The sequence below is a fragment of the Choloepus didactylus genome, chromosome 6 (assembly GCF_015220235.1).
Source record: "Choloepus didactylus isolate mChoDid1 chromosome 6, mChoDid1.pri, whole genome shotgun sequence".
Classification (NCBI taxonomy): Eukaryota; Metazoa; Chordata; class Mammalia; order Pilosa; family Megalonychidae; genus Choloepus; species Choloepus didactylus.
Window position 1 is genome coordinate 92,350,311 of NC_051312.1, and position 19,467 is coordinate 92,369,777.

Here is a 19,467-nt window from a genome sequence, read left to right on the forward strand (position 1 = left end):
CTAGCAGAACTAAAATGTCCCTCTACAATGTTCTTGTATTGCTCTGAATATACCTCAATTATTCTATTTTAATGTATCACTGTTTCATACATCTGTATTCTCTCTCAGAACCTGAGTTCCATGTAAGCAAGAACTCTGCCTTACTCATCTTTTCTCTTCACTTGGTAACACAGTAGTTGTGAGTAAATGCTTTACTTAATAGGTTATTCAAAGAGTACAAATAAATATAAATTTATTATCTTGATTTTGAACACCTTTTAAAAGATTAGGCCCTATTCCAGTCTAACCTCCTCAAAAAGGCCTTCTCCAATGGCTTTAGATCACATTGAAATGGTATACTGAAAAGGGAGCACAGGAGGACAGAGTTCAGCATTTAAATGCTCTTTATTTCACCTGTGTTGATTCTGTCCACCCAAATAGATAACATGGGTAACTAAATTGTGACCAGTTCTTATAGTTTCTTGTATTTTCTACAATACTTAGATAGATAGGTATATAATGTCCACAATACTTACGTCGGTATTTATTTGGAGTAGTTTCTGATAAATACTTTAGATCAGGGGTTGGCAAACTTTTCTTATAAAGGGACACATACTAAATATTTTAGGCTTAGCAGTTATTAATAGCTGCTTTTACAACTATTTAACTCTGCCATTGTGGCACATAATAGGCACAGACAATAGATAAATGAATAAAGCATGGCTGTATTCCAGTAAAATTTTCTTTATGGAAATAAAATTTAAATGTCATAATTTTCATGAAATAGTATTGTTTTGATTTTTCCCCCAACTATTTAAAAATGTAAAAGCATTCTTATTTCATGGGCCATACAAAAAAAAAACAGGAGGCCAGATTTGGTCCACAAACCAACCCCACTATTTAGATGGGTTAATTAATCTGTATTGCAAGACAATTTCACTGTCAAATACCCAAGCAAATGTTAATGCTGACACATATATTGCAATACCTTCGTTCAGCACGTTCCTTCTTCTTTAAGGCAACATCCAAATCCTGCAACTGTTCTTCTAATTTCTCACATAGCAGTTTCTGAAGGAGCAACATAGGTGAGTGTAATTTTTCCTTTTGAGAAAACACCTTTCCACAATCACTTATGCCTTGCATGTTAAGCTCATGAATATTTTGCAATTAGAGCTGAGAAGGGGCTTTATAATAAAACTTTTCCTTCTGTTTAAATAAAGAGGTGCCTTAGCATCCACTGAACTGAAATAGGCAAAATATTTTTGAAATAAAGCACACATCAGAGAAACTTATAGCCTTACCAAAGAAAACCACATTCTTTGCCCATCCAGCTGGTAAGATTTAAAATAGCATTTGGTTTAACATGTATATATACACCACAATCGCAATTTTAAGAGAAGTATCCCAAGACATTTTTAAAGAAAATTATATGAACAATAAAATATAATGGTGACATTTAACTATTTTTAAGAAAAAATGGAAAAATATTTAATAAACTATGCCACATGGTTACTGGGTCAAAACAGAGCTGAAAAATATACTTGATAAAACTGGGTTAAGTTCACTTTACTGAGAAATGCATAAAATCCATCATTAAAAAAAACAATTGGCATGGAAGATTTGGCTTAGAGAAAGTATTGCATGGGCACAGTGGCACAGACACATCCTGTTCTTCAGCTTTTAAAAGAAATTGAGCTGAATCATAAGAGAAATATAATCCATATTTCTCCTAACCCAGATAATACCATTTATGAAACTGCTGACCGAAAGAATGTATATAGAAATGAAAAAGAGGATGAAACAAGGAGATAAATAACAGGAAGAGACTTCTTCCCTTCTATCTAAATTTGGGGCTGTTTGTGTTAATAACAAATACAACAAAAAATAAACTGGAGATTATAGTATTACAAATCACAGAGGGCTTCTGAGAATTGCTTTGGGAAAAAAACAAAAAACCTAAAAGATATTATTAAAAGGCAGCTTTTTCCTGCTTCTGATTTTACAGATATCTAAACAAGAGGTAAATGCCATTTACAAATTGCTTTGAAGATCAAAGATGTTTGGTGGCTGCCAAGAAGTATTACTATGAACATGAAATCAAGAACAACTTGGTCGAGAAAAACAGAGGTGAGTTGTTGGGTCATACATGTTGGCAAGGGGGGCAAAACCATTCTCCATCAGGGATGATCATCAGAGGAGGACGGAGGCAGGCAGTGTGGTATCCACTGTCACAAGAGTCACACAGAAGAATCTGAAAATAAACAACAGATTAATGTCAACCCAACCCTTTGACTAAAATTCAATGACTCAAGTTAAAATAAGGATACTTCAATAATTCTTATTACTATACTACAAGACACTCTTTATACAAAGCATAATTAAAAAAAACCTCTGAAATAAGGGATCTGTCATGCCATCTTTAAAAATTAAACACACACCCACTCACACAAATAAACTAAGAAAATGTGAAGCTCCAAAATTTGGTGAAAACCAGCAAGTCCTTCCTGAGACAGAATTGAAATCCTTACAGTGTGCCATTAGGGATATAACAACATACTCTTTATAACAGAGTTTTATAGCTTAAATATTATATCCTATCCTACCACAGAATTTTAAAAATACATTTTTACTTTAAATAGTATTTCAATTATCTATCTGTAAGAAACACTCATGGTTCCTTTATCATGTAGATTCAAATGAGGAAGGGACTAAAGTATAATATAAACGGAATAGAACTATAGTCAGGACTTAAATACAAAGGGTAACAGGTTTAAATACAAAGGATAATAACAATTAGTTTTAAAGTTGATATTTTGTTGTTACTTAAGATGACTAAGTCTCTAAACTTAAAATGGTGCAGTCATGAATATTTTCTTGTATGTGTGTATCAGTTTTAAGGTAAATATAGAGCTTATATGTTTTTTATTTCTTTGGCTTTTAAAAAACACTATATTGTGAGACACACAGGGTTTTTGTGTTTTTTTTTACTAGAAAACCTTTTATTTTGAAATAATTTTAGATAGAAGAAATGCAGATTGTATAACACTAATATTAAGATTTTATAGAACTATGGTATATATATCAAAACTAAGAAATTAATACTGGTATAATACTATAAACTACAGATGTTATTGAGATTTTACCACTTTTCCCACTAATGTCCTTTTTTTAATTCCAGGATCCAATCTAGGATATCACACTGCATTTAATCACCATGTCTCCTTACTCTCCTCTGATTTGTAACAGTTTCTTAATCTTTCCTTGTTTTTAAAGACCTTGATGGTTTTGAAGAACACTGGTCATATATTTTGTAGAATCTCCCTCAATTTGGCTTTTGTACCCATGTGGAAGCACCTTTCTTTATATTTCTTTCTACTTAATAGTTGGAGTTTACCTTTAAAGTCAAATCTATTCAAAAGAACAGAATAGTTACATAAAATTGGGCGTAATACAGGTGTTTCTTCAATAATTCTTTAGAAAGTATTTATGAACTGCAAGTCACACAGACAAGTTAAGAACTGACTTTCCTGATTTAGGCCACTTTTGAAGAATGTGCTTCCTGTATAAGAAAATGTCACATAAATATGTTACTATTCTTCTGCATATTTCTGGGCTATAATTCTCTCTCTTTTTTTTTTTCCAGAATTGCCTGTTAAAATTTAAAACCCTAGTAAACTGCTACTTGACTTATATGTTTTTACAGGAAGGCAATAAGGCTTTCAAGCCTAACTTATTTAAAGCTGTCATTTCAGAAATATTGTTAACAAAAATTTAATGAAAAAGAACAACATAAAGCAATTTAAATAAATTTGTCAAACTGTGAGAAGAGATTAAGGATGCAGGCTTCTTAAGTAGATAGTTAATATATAAACCAGGTAGAATGAAAGCACAATCCTGATCCTTGGTCTCCCTTTGAATTATTATTTGAGAAATAGAAATAATGGTTATTTTGTAGTAGACCAAGCTCTGCAGAACTAAAATTCAAATCACAATTAAAAACAAAAGAGTCAGGCTGCTCTGGGAAACTGTAGCATGCATGTAATATGAACATTATTCATTTAGGTCAGGTACGTACTAGTTCAGGATGGTTTGGAAGGCCACATTTTTTGCATGGTTCATCATCATCTGCTGGGATGGCCTCTTCACTTTCCTTTTCTTCTTCCTCTTCTGAAACTGCAGATGATTTCTCACTGTCAGACCCTTCACTTTCATCATTGCTGGAGTATTTCCACCTGCCACGTGTTCTAGAACCAGTCCATCGAACTTTGCCTTTGGATTTTACCTTGTACAAAATTTTAAAAATGGGGATAATTTGAGAAAGAATTATTTTTGTAGAAAAACCTCTCCTGATTACAGAAGTTTTACATATCCACATTCAAATATTTAGCCAATATACACAGAAGAAAATGAAAATTATTATAAGCTCATCACCAGATATACCTAGTATTAAATTTTGGTATATCTTTCCACTCTTTTTTGTATGTATTTGTTTTTTGAAAACAATGGGATAATGTACATTCTGTTTTACAAATACCTGTCCCAGTGATAAAATATTCTGACATCACTGTAAATGACTGTATAATATGTTAATCTAATCCCCCATTAGACATTTAGATAGTTGTTTCCCATTTTTTTCACTTTCATAAGCAGTATATCCTTGTAAATACAAATTTTTACATATACCTCTGTGGTTAGGATAAATTCCTCGAAGAGGATTCTGGGTCAAAGGCCATGTATATTTTAAAAGCTCTGTAACAGAGCATTGACTATAGTCTCATAAATTGTTATGCAAAATTTTAAATCCTACTATTAGAGATGAGTTTAAAAATTTTAAATGGTTCAGAACTGCATATAAAAATCCTGACAAAACTAAAAAATATATTATTCAGAGAATAATTTTACAAAATTATAAAATGCTTTTGTTGCCTGGTTTCATACTCTTTTGATTTCTATTTCAGTTAATTTCTATACTGTAAGTCCCCAGCAAAGGATAAAATGACTCTAACAACAGAAAAAAGATGAAACATTTTTTAAAGTAAATAATTAAAATTCCAGTAAGTTCAAGGAAGAAAGGATCGCTTGCAATGAAGAACAAGCTGATCATTTAAATAAATTAAAAAACAAAAATAGCACTTTTAATTATAATTTAGTTAAATTTAATTATAATAAACTACCATAGACTCGCCAAAGACTTGCTGTCTTAAGATAAGAGGGGCACAGAAAGAATTCTGGATTCTAAGAGTAATTATTAAAATGGGGAAAATAGACACTCTCATATAATGGTAAAGAGAGGGTTCACTGTCCATTAATGGGGCCTTTTTTGGAGGGCATTGTGGTAATAGCTATCAAAACTTAAAATACACATGCCCCTTGACCCAGCAATTCCAATTCTAGGAGTCTATTCTAAAGAAATACTCACTCATGTCCAAAAGGATCTTCAATGCAGCACTTCCTGTAATAGTGAAAAATTGGAAACAACCTAAATGTCAATCAATAAGGGAGTGGTTAAATCAACTGAGGTACATCCACATTATGGAAGAAGTACGTGGTCATTAATAAACAAAGGTAGACTATATCTACTGACATGGAAAGAATTCAGAGACACATTGTGAAGTGTAAAAAATTATAGAAAAATGGCCATATTTGATCTGATTTATTTTTTTAATGAGTGAGTAAATGTTTATGTACATACACATGAATGCATGGAAAAAGGACTGGAAAGATATGTTCTCCAAACTGTTAATAATGTTTATGGGATATTTTCATTTTTTTATATTACAACTTGGGTATTACTTGAATAGTTTGTAAGAAGAATGTATTCCTATACAGTTAAAACATGACAAGTATATTAAAAAACAAATTCAAGATTATACAGTCTAAAATTTCCATTTAAAAAATTAAAAGGTAATAAGACTATACAGTCTGAAATTTGATATCTGGAGATAACTACTGAGAAAAGATGTCTTAGATATAGAAAGATACTTTTAAAAGTTATCTTTGAATGACTATGTTTTAGCCAAAACAAAGAGCTATAAAAACAATTCAGAGTCAAATATTTCTAATTAAAAAATAAAACTCAGAGTGTAAGTTTTACCTTGCTTACTTTAGAATTTGTATCCTTTTCTGGTTTTTTCAAATTTTCTTTTTTGTCTGTTTTTTGCAAAGCTGCTGACTCTTCTTCCACTTCATCTTCTGCTTCCCCTCTTTTTTTCTCAGCTTTCTGATCTCTGATCTCAGCCACTTTCGCTGTGGGTCTAGATATTCTTGGGGATCTTCTTAAAGTTCGACCCACATTTGCTTTCTCTTCTTCCTTCTCAGTCTTCTCTTGCTTTGTTTCTGGTTCTGCTATTTTTGATGGAGAATCTGGCTGCTTCTTCCGACTGGATATCCTAATTGTTAATTTGATACCCTCTTTCTGCCTTTCAGAGGTTATCTCTGCATTTTCTGAGGCAGTGCTTTCTTCTTCAGGAATCAACTTATATTTAAATTTGCTTTTCTGCATAGAGTCCTTTGTCTCAGAAAGATCATCTATGCCAGAGGAGTGGGCATTATCCAGATTATCCATTTCCATTTGCATGGACTCAGCATCCTCTTTTAGAATTTCTGAATCTCTTTTTTCCAGGAACTGATCTTCAGTAGAACTTGTGCTCTGATACTCTACCATTCCTTTTTCTGAGGCTAGTTTCTCACAGAAACTAGTCATATTAAACGGTGAAGTTTCTGCTGCCTTGGGAGAGCCTGGCTTTTCCGATTCTAGAGTATTCTTTGGAAGTTCTTCTGGTATTGGACTCAATCTTTGTGTGTCCTTTTCAAGGAAAGTCTTTTTCGACTTCTCTAACTTTTCAAGACATTCTAAGAGTGGTGGGCGCTTATCCTTCTTACATTTGGGAGACTTCTCTTCAGCTTTTATGGTACAGGATTCGGTGGTAGCTAAAGCCGTTTTTAAACAGAGGTGTTTTGCCATCTCAGAAGTCTCCACAGAGGTTTCCATTTCTGAAGGATCAGATTCCTCTTTCTGCCCTTTCTTACTTTGGGTCTCTGTGACTGAGACTGAACTATCTCTCTCTTTCTCTACAGGGACCACTTCCTTTTCATGCTCACCTATTTTTATACTTGTTATGACAGAATTTAAGGACTCTGCTCCATTTCCTTCCATGATGCCATTTTTTCCCTTAGAGGGGCTACAGCTGTATTCCTTTGTATCATAAAATCTTGTCTCTATTTGTTCTGTCTTAAAATTTGGAGTTACTTTTTCATCACCAACTTCTCCATTTACTAGTTGTTTCCCTTCAAGGCCCAAAGTAGTGATTGTAGAGATCCTTTTACAAGACTCTTCTTCTTGTTTTATTTCATCTTTCAAAAACTCTTTCGTTGGAGTAATTGATTTACACAAAGGCCCTTTGAGTGGACTGTCAAAATCATCACTCAGTTTAATTTCTCGCTTTTTTAGTGGTATCTTAGCTTGCTGGTCATTTTTAAGTTTCTCGGTTTCTTCAGTAGATTTTTCAGTAATTTCTTGAGAAGACTTGACATTGCCACCAAATTCCAGCCTCTCAGGCTCCTGTGCCACAAACTTCTCTATGTTGCTTTTGATATCCTTAGGGTCTACTCTACATTCCTTCACTTCAACCTTAACGGGTTTGACATTTTCCTTGAAGGAATCACTTTCTTCTTTGATGATCTTCTTTCCCTCACATTCTGGCAAAGGTTTTTCTAGTTTCACTGTCACTGGCAGTTTCACAAGTTCCTTTTCATCTTCTTTTTCTGTTTTCACAGTAGTCTCTTCTAGAATATTGGGCGTAGAAAGATTTTCTGAATCTACTGGCTGCTCTTCAACTTTCATCTTTTCATTTTCCTTTTGTTCCTCTAAAAATCAGAAAAAGCTTAATTACATGAAGGTCATAAAATATGAAAGGCTTAATATAATATATATTTCCACTTGAAGTTTCTTGAGAGATGGCTTTTGTCATTGGGCATGTTATAGTATTTGACAATGGAGAAAATGACAAAAACCTGAAGCATAACTTCTAGACATTAGGAAAACTGTTATTTAGAAAGTCTCAGGTTTCTGCTTTATACTTTTAGCTTCAGTTCTCCTTATGGAATAAAGTATCTTCACAATTCAAATAATTATTCAAACCCAAATGATGTCTCAAAAAACATGAACTGAAAATACTACCTAAAGCATTTCCAAAACACTATCTTTTAAAAAAAAAAAGACAACTGTTCTTCTTTGCAAGTCATTGAGCACTTCATTTTACTAATGTAACATTATAATTTATTGGGAAAATGTATGTTTTGTTGCATTCATTTTAGAAAAGTAATAATTCAGCACAGAAAATGAAAAATAGAGAAGAGAAAAAAAATTGTCCATAAACCTACTTGGAGGTATACATTATTTTGGGTTACTTCCTTCAAGTTTTGTGTATTTCTTCCTCAAAAGTTGATATCATGTTGTCTCATTTTTTTCATTAAAACATTAGCACTTAATAATTATATAACATTCTTCAGTGTGGCTGTAATACAATTTGTCAAATGTCATTAGTGAACATTTTAAGTTAATAAATTTTTAGGTTTATCTGTCAATTCCTTTTTATACCTTATTGGCTATATGTTTTCACCTGTTATGGAATGCCTAATTGTGTAGATTTAAATATACGTAACAAAAGCCATATTTAGTAAATCTCTGGATGATCTTACAGAGATTGAACAGATGCTGTAAATTTGTGTTTAGAGAATTCGAATAGAGTGTTTTCAGAATTCATTCAATACTAATTTTACCTACATTTTCCACACCTTCACCCCACCCTTACCATACTGAAAAACCTCAATTCTAAACAAAGGTCTACCAAGATAGGAATTAATTTTTACAATGTTGAACAGATTTTTGTCAAGGTGATAAACCAGAGTTACAATATATTTCATGAGAATAAAAATGGAATGTATAGAAGTGAGGACACTGAAGTAGGACTTTTTTTTTTTTTTAAACAAGAGACCTGAGTATTTCTTTAAAAGAAAGAATGTTTTTATTACAAATCACCATTTTCTAATTTTCAACCATGTTGCAAACAAAAAGTTCTAGAATCATTTATAAGCATTCAGAGCCTTAGATTAGAATATCAGTATTATTCTTCCTTCTTTACACTGTCAGTGATTTGGTGTCTATTAGCTGCTAAGAATATTTTTAAAGAGATAACAGTGATTATCTAATTTGTATGTCTTCCTTTCCCCACTGATAAAATAATTTTAGTAAATTCTCATTCACTGAGATTGGTTAGGGTGTCAGGTTAAATAAAAATCTTGATTAACAGTTAAAATACATAGATTACAATCTTTCAAAGTAACTTCAACCTAATAAGAGTTTACTGGACACTATTTAATATATCTTTGACATGTTTATGGTTCAGAAGGCATATCAGGATCTCATTGTGACCCAAAGTAAAATCACATGTTTCTCTTTGGAAGAGGAGAGTGAGGAGGTTATCTTTAGTTATTTGAATTGACTATGATTGAGTAACAATATGGCAAAATTAAATGAGGAATACATTAGATTCACGACTGGTGATTCAATAGAAGTGCTATCTATTGTAAGTTTTTAAAGCAGATTCATTCATTTACTCAACAAATATTTATTGATCACTTATCTTTGGCTTTCCCAACCACCCCAGCCAGAAGCAGTGTGTAATGAAATATTATTGGATGTTCTACATATGTTAACAGAGTAGAGAATACTGCTAGTTTCCTATCCAGTATCTCTTTTTTAATTTCTTACTAACAGGACTCTGATTTTGTTCAGAAGGGCACTCACCTCCCCCAGAAGCACTGCATCTAAGAGTCATGTGATCCAGTATGGCTAGTGATATGTATGAGAAGTCTACTGGGTGAGACTTACAGATTTGGCTGACCCATGCCTTTTGCCCTTTCCCCTTCTTTATCCCCAGAGTTGGGCACACAATACCTGGAGCCAAGTAACCAAAACCATTTGCTAAGTATGACAGACTAGGAAGGGTCCTTGATGGCTTCGTGGAGTTGCTGTACTAGAACTGGACTACTTACCACTTGACTTCTTATTACAAGAAAAAAATAAAAAATAAAAACCCTGTTTGAATGAACATGCAGATGAATGCAATCCTTTCTGTGAGTTTTCCTTTCACTTTTGCTACCTACTGCTTCTTTTCCATATTCACCAAAATTTATACATCCACTAAATATATTTTGGACTTGTCATCTGTTGAGTGATAAAGGGTTAATTAACCCCTATAGAGGTTTTGGTTTCTTTCTATAGTCCTCTTCTTCTAAGATAAGGTGATAAATTTAAAAATAGCCTCTGGTTTCAGACTCTGGCTCAAATTTTACATACCTTTTGTGAGAGTGTAAATTAGCATAAACATTTTTAACAGCCATTTGGAAATATCTGCTCTAAAGTCTGAAGAAACACACTTTATAATTCAGCAATTCTACTTCCAGAGAATATTTATATACAACTATGCAGAAAGATATACATAAATATTTGATGCAGCATTGCTGTAAAAGTGAAAAACTGAAAATAACCTAAATATTTATTAAATGGGAGAAAAGATAAATAGCCACTAGACAGCAATTAAAATGAAAGAAACAGATTTACATGAATCAGTAAGGATACATCTCAAAAACAGAATGACGAATAAAGCAGGCTGCGAAAGGACAGGTACAGCATGATACTGTTCACAGAAAAGGTATAAAACACACAAAAATGCTAAATGTTGATGTGGCTATGTACATATGTAGCAAAACTGTAAACATTAGCATAGGAAAAATTCCTAGGATTGTGGTTGCTTCTGGAAAAGAAGAGAAGGGAAATAGGATAGAGAATGTAGAGCAAGATAGTATTAATTGTTATTATAATATTTTTTTAAAAAATCCAAAGCAAATTTTGGATTTGTAAATCAGTATACAAGTGTTGTACTATTTTCTGTTTATGTGAACTATTTCATAGAAATTAAGACAATGATAAATTAAGACAAACCTCTAAGCTCTCATTGCACCTGCATCCACACTGACAATCTGTGAGATCTTGGGAAAATAATCTTAACCTTTTAAAAGTCTCTTTACTCTAAACTCTTTAAAAATGGAATAAAAATATCTACCTAAAGTTTATGCTATCAGGATGTTAAAAAAAAAAAAAAAAGCTGTTCACTTATCACACTACTTGTAAGTTACTATTATTGTTATTATTCATTATCTGTCCCCCCCTTTTAAAAATTCAGTTTTATTTAGAGATATTCACACACCGTACAGTCATCCACGGCGTACAATCAGCTGTTCACAGGACCATCCCATAGCTATGCAGTCATCACCCCAATCCATTTTTGAACATTCCTTACACCAGAAAGAATCAGAATCAGAATAAAAAATAAAAATAAAAAAAGAACACCCAAATAACACCCCCCTACCCTATTTTTCATTTAGGTTTTGTCCCCATTTATCTACTCATCCATCCATACACTGGATAAAGGGAGTGTGATCCACAAGGTTTTCACAATCACACTGTCACTATAACATTGTTATACAATCGTCTTCAAAAGTATTCATGATTTGCAATGGGTGTAGGTGGCCTAAGGGTACACTGATTTGAGGAACAGAATGGTGAACTGTGGTGTATGCATAGAATGGAATATTGATCAACTACGAGAAGGAGTGAAGCTGTGTGACACCTAATGAGGTGAACAGATCAAGTAGACAACATGCTGAGTGAAGTACGCCAGAAACCAAGGCAAACACTATAATGCCTCACCAATATGGACTAACTACAATGTGTAAACTCAGAATTAAATCTTAGAGCACAGCCTAACAGGGAAATGATTATTGTAATGGTCCCTAGATTGTAAGCTCTTACAGCAGTCAAATCTATTCCTGAATTGTAATGGCTATCCCAAACTCTGAGATGTTGATCCCTTAATCTATAACCTGATTGGTCTCTGGAACATTGGGTATCTGTGTGATGCCTGAAACTCAGAGCTAGAGCTCGGCAGGTATGAATATCATTAACACATACAGCAACTGTTAAAAAAAAACTGGCAGTGTTCAAACTTCAGTTTCCATGTGACACCAAGGAAAGAGATGTTTATTTGGTATAGGATCTATATTTTCTGAACAATATAACTTCTACAGTCAGTTTGTTCAAACACTACAATTAACATGGAACTTTGAACAGGAAGTGAGCCATGGCCCCTTCTTTTACTACAATCTTTATCCATGTCAAAAAAATTCAATGTTTCCCAAAGCTGCCATCATGTTTTTTTCCCTAACTTGTAAAAACTCTGCCTAAAAAGCCATTTCCATTCTTTTCTACCTCCCCATTCCTCAGTTTCCCAACATCAAAAACGATTATCTTAAGGCTGTTAATGATTTCATGCAATACTACATATTACTTAGCACAAGTGGCACACAGTAAACACTCAATGTTGACTGACATTAGTATTATTAGTTATCATAATCAATGGCAAAATATTACATGCTTCAAAGCCAGTTTAAATGTCACTACTTTTCATGGTTTTATCCAATTCGTATTCTACAAAGAATTAACTACTCCTTTTCCTGCTTTTGCATACTGCTTTAAATATTCTCTTATGCAATTATTACATAATTACAATTGTTTATTTACAAATCTATCTGCCCTACTAGTCTATGAACTATTAATCGTGTAATATTCACCTGCAGTAAGGCACTTAAACATCTGCTGACCAAGCTGAATGAACTGAAATGTCAATAAACTCTAGTCTAAATGTTGATAAATAACATCAATATTTTAAGATGTAGCTTTTATCAACAGAAAATCTTTTTATGTATAATGTAAATCTGCTTAATTAAAAATACTTCAAAGTTTATCTGACCAACTTACAAAACAAGAATTAGGCACAGACATGACATATTTAAAGGAGATGCTAAGGTACATTGCCTTTAAGAAGAATTAATAAATGCACTTAAGAGACCATTTAAAATATAAGAAAAAACTAAAAATCTCCAAAGAAAATGGGTCAAGGATATGAACAGACATTTAGGGATGAAATGTTCAAACTCCATTAGTAATCAAAGGAATTAAAATTTAAAAAGCAATGAGATTTCAAATCCAACCAATCAACAAAGTTTTTATCTAGCAGTAATTTTCAAAGCTTCTAAGAGTATGGTGAAAGGAATATGCCCATACACTGGTAGTGGTAGTACAACCATTCAATAACAAATATTTACTGAGTGCTTGCTTTATACTTTCTTTTTTAAAGAAGTTTCAAAACATGGGAAAATTCTCATGGAAGAATGCTAAGCGCAAAAAGGACATAAAACTAGATTTAACATATAATCTCAATAATAATAAATAAATAAGCAACCATGCCTAATATAAAGATTAGAAAGAAACAGATCATAGAATCACAATAGATCACAACAGCAGTGTTGCTTATTGGTCACAGGATAATAATTTTTATTTTTGCTTTACAACTTCCCAAATTTCTACAGCAAGCATGTTAAAAAATGTTAAAAAATGTTTTGCCTCAGGTTGGCTGCATGATTTGCTTTCTCATCTTCTTTAGGTTTTTTTTAAGTGTCACCTTTTCAGAACCCTTTTCTAGCCCCTCAACCTAAAACGACACCCTTTATCTTTTACAAAATTATTTTCCCTCCATAGCTTATCTACATCTAATTTACTACATATATTATTTGCTATTCTTGTTTATTGTCTGTCTCCCCTTATTTTTTTTTTACATTTTATTTTGAAATAAATTCAAAGTTATAGGAACAGTTGCAAAAACAATACAAACCCCATAAACAACTCCAGCATTCCATGACCCCCCCCGATAACCCGAGCCACTAACTTTAACATGTTGTCAGACCATTATTTCTTTCCCTCCCTCCCTCCCTCCCTTTCTCACTATCTATCATCCATCATCTATTGCTCTGTCTTCTGAACATATGAAAGCCAGCTGCACACATCCTTGAACAAACATTATAATTCACATATACAATTCCCATGAACAAGAACATTCTTCTATGCAATCCCATTAAGCACAGCTAAGAAGTACAAGAGATTCAACAACGATACAAAGCTTACATTGTATATTTCCTTTTCCTTATGTCTCAACTGTGTCCCTTTGAGCCTCCTGCCCTCCATCCTCAGATCCCATCCAGGGTCATCCTTGGCATTCAATTGTCATCTATTCAGACTGTCTGTTTTTTTTTTTCTCAATTGTGGAAACATATATACAGCCTAAATCTTCCCATTCCACCCCCTCCCTGGCATTCTATTAGTGGGATTAATCACATTTAGAATGTTGTAATGCTATCACCTTCCCACCATCCATTACTAGAAATTTCCCTTCACCTCAAACAGAAACCCTACACTCATTTCTTAACTCCCCATTGTCCCTTCCCCCATTTCTCTTAACCCATATTATACTTTTCATCTCTATGGTCATATTCTCTGATAATTTCTTTGTGTTTACTATGGGGCTTAAAATTAAACTCTTAAATCCATAACAATCTTGTTTTTCTTTGATACCAACTTAATTTCAATAGGACACATAAATTATGTACCTATACTCCTCCATTCCCCCACCTTTATATAGTTGTCAAAAATTACATATTTTACACTGAGTTCAAAACCACTGATTTGTCATTAGAGTTTGTGTATTTTATATCATGTAGGAAGTAAATAGTGGAGTTACAATTCAAAAATTATTGACTTCTATTTGTATTCCATTGTGGTCAGAGATTGTGCTTTGAATATGTTCAAATTTTTTTTTTTTTTTTTAAGGCTTGTTTTATGTCCCAGCGTATGGTCCATTCTGGAGAGAGATCCATGATCACTAGAGAAAAATGAGTGTCCTGGTGATTTGGGATGAAAGGTTCTATATATGTCTGTTAAAATTCTCTATATCTCTTTCTCCTTTCTTTGTTTCTCTGTCAGTAAGGCTCCCTTTAGTATTTGAAGTAGGGCAGGTCTTTTATTGGCAAACTCTCTCAGCATTTGTTTGTCTGTGGAAAATTTAAGCTCTCCCTCAAATTTGAAGGAGAGTTTTGCTGGATAAAGTATTCTTGGTTGGAAATTTTTCTCTCTCAGAGTTTTAAATATGTCATGCCACTGCCTTCTCACTTCCATGGTGGCCTCTGAGTAGTCACAACTTAAGTCTTATGTTGTTTCCTTTGTATGTGGTGAATTGCTTTTCTCTTGCTGCTTTCAGAACTTGCTCCTTCTCTTCAGTATTTGAGAGTCTGATCAGAATATGCCTCGTAGTGGGTTTATTTTTCTATTTGGAGTTCGCTGGGCATTTATGCTTTGTGTATTTATATTGTGTAGAAGGTTGGGGAAATTGTCCCCAACAATTTCTTTGAATACTCCTTCTAGACTTCTACCCTTCTCTTCCCCTTCTGGGACACCAATGAGCCTTAAATTTGGACGTTTTATTTTATCTATCGTATCCCTAAGATGTTTTTCAATTTTTTCAATTTTTTTCTCCATTCTTTCTTTTCTTCTTTCATTTTCTGTTCTGTGGACCTCTAGGACACTGAGTCGTTGTTCAACTTCCTCTAATCTTGAATTATGAGTATCCAGAGTCTTTTTAATTTGGCCAACAGTTTCTTCTATTTCCATAAGATCTTCTATTTTTTTATTTAATCTTCCAATTTCTTCTTTATGCTCTTCTAGGGTCTTCTTTATGTCCCTTTTATCCTGTTCCATGGTCTTCTTCATGTCTTTTATATCCTGTGCCATGTTTTCGTTGCTCAATTGTGATCGTTTGATTAACTGTGCCAAGTATTGTGTCTCTTCTGATATTCTGATTTCAGTGTTTGGGATCGGGTTCTCCATATCGTCTGGTTTTATCATGTGCATTAAGATTTTCTGTTGTTTTTGGCCTCTTGGCATTTGCTTTGTTTGACAGGGTTCTTTCAAGTTGTGAAAAAAAAAAATACCAATCTAATTTTTCAGAAATACAAGTTGGTGGCGTACACTTTCTCCAACTAACCAGCAGATGGCGTCTGTGAGTCACGTATACCCCTCAAGTCAGTTCTCCCCAACTCTGTCTCTGTGGTGTGTGGGGAAATGATTTTTGTGGGGTTCAGTTGGTGAACTCAGTTTGGGTTTGTTGTTGGAGCTGTCTGCCCCGAACGTGGTGCATGTGTCTGGGTGGTCAGGGAGGCAGGGCCGCTTTAATATTCAAACCTCCTGGGTGTTCCCGGAGATTCAAGGCCGCTGCAAGACTCTAAGCCTTCATTTCAGTTCTGCCCCAGACCCACTCTGTCACTGACCCACAAACCACCGGCATTGACGTAGCATCCCTGGGTTTTCCGAGCGGGCCCATCTTCTCAGCTGTGATCTTCCAGGACCTCTGCTGAGGGAAGGCTGTGCTACATCACTAGTGTGCATTGTCCCTAAAGGGAAGCCCTGGGCTGCTGGGCCGTGCAGGGGTGCTCTCTGCCTGATGCAAAGATTAGCCTATAATTCTTGACTGGTGTAAGTTGTGAATGAAAGGCAGGTAGTAGAGCTGGGACTGACCCCTTTCCTCTTAGAGAAGATAGATGCCATAGGGGGAGGTTATTAGCATTTCAGTGGTCTCTCTCTGCCTGTGCCACACCCCTGTCTGGGTCACAGAACTGGGAACTGAAAATGGCCGAGGCTTTCTCCACTGAGTTGAAAACGGAACAGGGCTAGTCCAAGGCGACCCTCCGGCTCTCCAAGGTCAGTCATCACCCAAAGCCTCTGTCTACTTGGGGATTCATACCTCGTAGTGAGCAGCTTACACTCACTAATTAAAACCCCAGTTGGAGCTGGGCTGAGCTATATTAGCTTCTCTTTGGCACCATGAGGCTTTGTAGCTCGGGCTGTGGGGAAGGGGTCTCCCGATTTGGATCCGCAGTTCTTACTTACAGATTTTATGCTGTGATCTTGGGCATTCCTCCCAATTCAGGTTCGTGTATGATGAGTGGACGGTCATGTTTGTCCCCCTGCAGTTATTCTGGAATATTTACTAGTTGTTTCTGTTTTTTTTTTTCAGTTGTTCCAGGGGACTACTTAGCTTCCACTCCTCTCTATGCCTCCATCTTAGATCCCCTGTCTCCCCTTATTGACATGTAAGCACCATAAAGGCCAAAATTTGGTTGATTTTGATCTTGGCATTATCTATAGTACTGAGACAAGAGCATGATGAAAGAAATGAATGAATGAAATATCACTCATGCCTAAGAGAGGAATATTTTCTTGAACTGAAGTGCTGCTTGGCAAAGAAACCCTTCACCATTTTGAAGATGTTGATGGTTTTTACAATTCCCAAAAGAGGCTCAAAATATTTAAATTATCTTTTGACAGTATCATCATTCACACAATGGACAAATGATAATTGCTACCTGCATAAAGATATTAGTACTACCATTTCATTACTTTAGGGTATTAGATGGCACCAATTCTTTTATAACTTATTTTAAAATTCCATGGTAGACAGAAAACTACAAGTGTTGGAGAAGATGTGAACATATACGAACACTCATTCACTGCTGTGGGGAATGTAAAAAGATACAGTTGCTGTGGAAGACATTTTGGCAGTTCAGTATAGAATTGTATGATCTAGCAGTCCCATTATCAAGTAAATATCCAGATGATCTGAAAGCAGGGACTTGAACAGACATTTTCACACTGATGTTCACAGTGGAATTATGCACAGATGCCAAAAGATGGAAGCAACCCAAGTGTCATCAATTGAAGAATGGATAAACAAGATGTCGTATATAAATATGATGGGATATTATTCCTGTAAAGAAGTAATGAAGTTTTGATGCATGCAACAACAGGGATGAACCTTGAGGACATTATTTTGCATGAAATAAGGTAGACACAAAAGGACAAATATTGTATGATCTCACTGATATGAACTATTTATAATAAGCAAACTCATAGAATTAGGACCTAGAATGTAAGTTACTAGGGGATAGAATGGAGATAGAGAATGGGGAGCTGATGCTTAATTGGTGCAGAATTTCTATTTAGGCTGACTGTAAATGTTTCAAAATGGTTAGTGGTGATGGTAGCACATTATTGTGAGTGTAATTAACCGCACTGAATTAGGTTGGTGAATGTGGTTAAAAGGGGAAGTTTTGGGTTATGCATGTTACTTGAAGGAAAGTTAGAAGATAAAACATGTGGTTGTATAACACAGTGAACCTGGTCATGGACAAGGGCTGTGGTTAATACTACAAACATAAGAATGTTTTTTCATGAATGACATTATTATAAGGTGTGAATAATAGGGTGGTATATAGGGGAAAATACACCTAATGTAAACTATGGACTATAGTTAATGGTAATATTTTAATATTCTTTCATCAATTGTAACAGAGGTACCATGCTAATGCAAAGTGTCAACAATAGGGGGTATATGAGAATGCTTTATTTTTTACATGACCTTTCTATAAACCTACAACTTCTGTAATTTTAAAAAACCAAATAATAATTTTTAAACAACATTAGGCTAAGTGAAAGAAACCAGACACAAAGTACTACATATTGTATGATTCCATGAAAAAAAATATACCATGGTAGATATTTGAAAGAGGCATCAAGATCTTTCTCATGACCACGTACAACAAAATACAACAATTTAAGACATATGCACAGCATAAAAATCACCATGAAGCAAACATCCTTATATCTTCTGCCCATGTCAGGAGCCAGAAACTTGCCAGCGACTCCAAAAGCTCTCGACATACCCTCTCCCAATAATAATTCCCTCCCTGTCCAGAATAACCATCAACTTGACTTTTCTGGTAATCAGTTCCTTACTCTGCTTTTAAAGTTATATACTTTTCTTTACAGTATATTTTTTATAAGAAATTTTATTTTGAGATAAATTCAACCTTACAGAAACAGTTGCAAAAACAGTACAAACCCCATACACAGAACTTCAGCATACCCTGACTCACCTCCCCCGATACTCCGATCCACCACCTTTAACATCCTGTCACACCATCATTTCTTTCTTTCTTTCCTTCCCTCCCTCCCTCCCTCTCTCCCTATCATCCATCATCTATCGCTCTGTCTTCTGAACATATGAGAGCAAGCTGGACACATCCTTGAAAAAACAATATAATTCACATATACACTTCCCATGAACAAGAACATTCTTTTATGCAATCCCATTAAATGCAGCTAACAAGTTCAAGACATTCAACCTTGATACAAAGCTTACATTCTATATCTCCTTTTTTTCCTTTGATGATCTATTAGATGATCTATTTGTCATCTATTTAGAAACATATATACAGCCTAAATCTTCCCATTGCATCCCCTCCCTAGCATTCTATTAGTGGGATTAATCACATTTAGGATGTTGCAATGCTATCCCCTTCCCACCATCCATTACTAGAAGTTTCCCTTCACCCCAAACAGAAACCCTACTCTCATTTCTTAACTCCCCATTGCCCCTTCCCCCACTTCTCGGAACCCCTACTCTACTTTTCATCTCTGTG

The 19,467-nt window shown here is 34.5% G+C and overlaps 1 protein-coding gene and 1 long non-coding RNA gene across 7 annotated transcripts in view; one reads left to right on the forward strand and one right to left on the reverse strand.

Moving 5' to 3' along the window:
• The window catches only part of RSF1 (remodeling and spacing factor 1), a 215,829-nt gene that overhangs the window by 46,139 nt on the left and 150,223 nt on the right, over positions 1 to 19,467 (reverse strand). For 5 of the 6 annotated variants that reach the window (XM_037840800.1, XM_037840802.1, XM_037840803.1 and 2 more), the window contains 4 exons: positions 6,074 to 7,845; positions 4,055 to 4,261; positions 2,126 to 2,230; positions 968 to 1,047 (listed from right to left, as the gene is read on the reverse strand). In XM_037840800.1, the coding sequence (XP_037696728.1) occupies positions 968 to 1,047; positions 2,126 to 2,230; positions 4,055 to 4,261; positions 6,074 to 7,845 (2,164 nt within the window). The remainder of the gene's footprint in view (positions 1 to 967; positions 1,048 to 2,125; positions 2,231 to 4,054; positions 4,262 to 6,073; positions 7,846 to 19,467) is intronic. The other variant, XM_037840801.1, reaches the window with a different exon arrangement.
• On the forward strand, positions 855 to 10,073 carry LOC119538076. The gene is made up of 3 exons (XR_005217508.1): positions 855 to 1,064; positions 1,985 to 2,106; positions 9,921 to 10,073. It is a non-coding gene; the product is annotated as an uncharacterized LOC119538076 (long non-coding RNA).